The following is a 1,743-nucleotide window of genomic DNA, read 5'->3' on the forward strand; positions in this document are numbered from 1 at the left end:
GCTTCCCTGAGTCTTTCTTCCATGTAGGTGACACGGGGCGGTCATGCAGGGGGCGCCGGAGCCGCACGGAGCCCGCACGCTGCAGGCCTCGGGGCAGCGCACTCTGACGACCCTGAGCGGCGCCGGCTCCGCAGCCCTGGATGCGGCTCACAGGAAAACGACAATTTCGGTATTTTGACCCTTGTTTGCATATCCCGAGCCGCAGCGCTGGGGGACGAAGATCGGCGTTACAACGGCGGCTCCACACTGTGGTTCCGAGGTACAATGGTTCCGGAGTGATGACGGAATCCCTCCGCTCTGTGACGGTGATGAAAAGGTGACACAGAATACACTATATATTACACAGGCTATACACTTCACAGACAGTCTCCCCCTAATGGTGTGTCAGTGTATTGTTTCCCCACAACTGCACAACCCCTGAATATTTGGTGTCTCCCCCTGAATATTTGGTGTCTCCTCCTGAATATTTGGTGTCCCCTCCTGAATATTTGGTGTCTCCCCCTGAATATTTGGTGTCTCCTCCTGAATATTTGGTGTCTCCTCCTGAATATTTGGTGTCCCCTCCTGAATATTTGGTGTCTCCTCCTGAATATTTGGTGTCTCCTCCTGAATATTTGGTGTCCCCTCCTGAATATTTGGTGTCTCCTCCTGAATATTTGGTGTCTCCTCCTGAATATTTGGTGTCTCCCCCTGAATATTTGGTGTCTCCCCCTGAATACTTGGTGTCCCCTCCTGAATATTTGGTGTCTCCTCCTGAATATTTGGTGTCTCCTCCTGAATATTTGGTGTCTCCTCCTGAATATTTGGTGTCCCCTCCTGAATATTTGGTGTCTCCCCCTGAATATTTGGTGTCTCCTCCTGAATATTTGGTGTCTCCTCCTGAATATTTGGTGTCCCCTCCTGAATATTTGGTGTCTCCTCCTGAATATTTGGTGTCTCCTCCTGAATATTTGGTGTCCCCTCCTGAATATTTGGTGTCTCCTCCTGAATATTTGGTGTCTCCTCCTGAATATTTGGTGTCTCCCCCTGAATATTTGGTGTCTCCCCCTGAATACTTGGTGTCCCCTCCTGAATATTTGGTGTCTCCTCCTGAATATTTGGTGTCTCCTCCTGAATATTTGGTGTCTCCTCCTGAATATTTGGTGTCCCCTCCTGAATATTTGGTGTCTCCTCCTGAATATTTGGTGTCTCCCCCTGAATATTTGGTGTCTCCTCCTGAATATTTGGTGTCTCCTCCTGAATATTTGGTATCTCCTCCTGAATATTTGGTGTCCTCTCCTGAATATTTGGTGTCTCCCCCTGAATACTTGGTGTCCCCTCCTGAATATTTGGTGTCTCCCCCTGAATATTTGGTATCTCCTCCTGAATATTTGGTGTCATCTCCTGAATATTTGGTGTCCCCTCCTGAATATTTGGTGTCTCCCCCTGAATATTTGGTGTCTCCTCCTGAATATTTGGTGCCTCCTCCTGAATATTTAGTGTCTCCTCCTGAATATTTGGTGTCCCCTCCTGAATATTTGGTGTCTCCTCCTGAATATTTGGTGTCTCCTCCTGAATATTTGGTGTCCCCTCCTGAATATTTGGTGTCCCCTCCTGAATATTTGGTGTCTCCCCCTGAATATTTGGTGTCTCCCCCTGAATATTTGGTGTCCCCTCCTGAATATTTGGTGTCCCCTCCTGAATATTTGGTGTCCCCTCCTGAATATTTGGTGGCCCCTCCTGAATATTTGGTGTCTCCTCCTG

At 48.4% G+C, this 1,743-nt stretch overlaps 1 protein-coding gene across 1 annotated transcript in view; it reads right to left on the bottom strand.

Annotated features, from left to right (window-relative positions):
• Positions 1-302, bottom strand: part of ANKRD40 (ankyrin repeat domain 40) — a 12,695-nt gene extending 12,393 nt beyond the window's left edge. The window contains exon 1 of the mRNA XM_075348002.1: positions 1-302. This exon is cut by the window's left edge and continues 84 nt beyond it. Within this exon, the coding sequence (XP_075204117.1) occupies positions 1-23 (23 nt within the window). The 5' untranslated portion in view covers positions 24-302.
• Positions 303-1,743: the final 1,441 nt, after the last annotated feature.

Source organism: Anomaloglossus baeobatrachus, chromosome 5, assembly GCF_048569485.1.
Source record: "Anomaloglossus baeobatrachus isolate aAnoBae1 chromosome 5, aAnoBae1.hap1, whole genome shotgun sequence".
NCBI lineage: Eukaryota > Metazoa > Chordata > Amphibia > Anura > Aromobatidae > Anomaloglossus > Anomaloglossus baeobatrachus.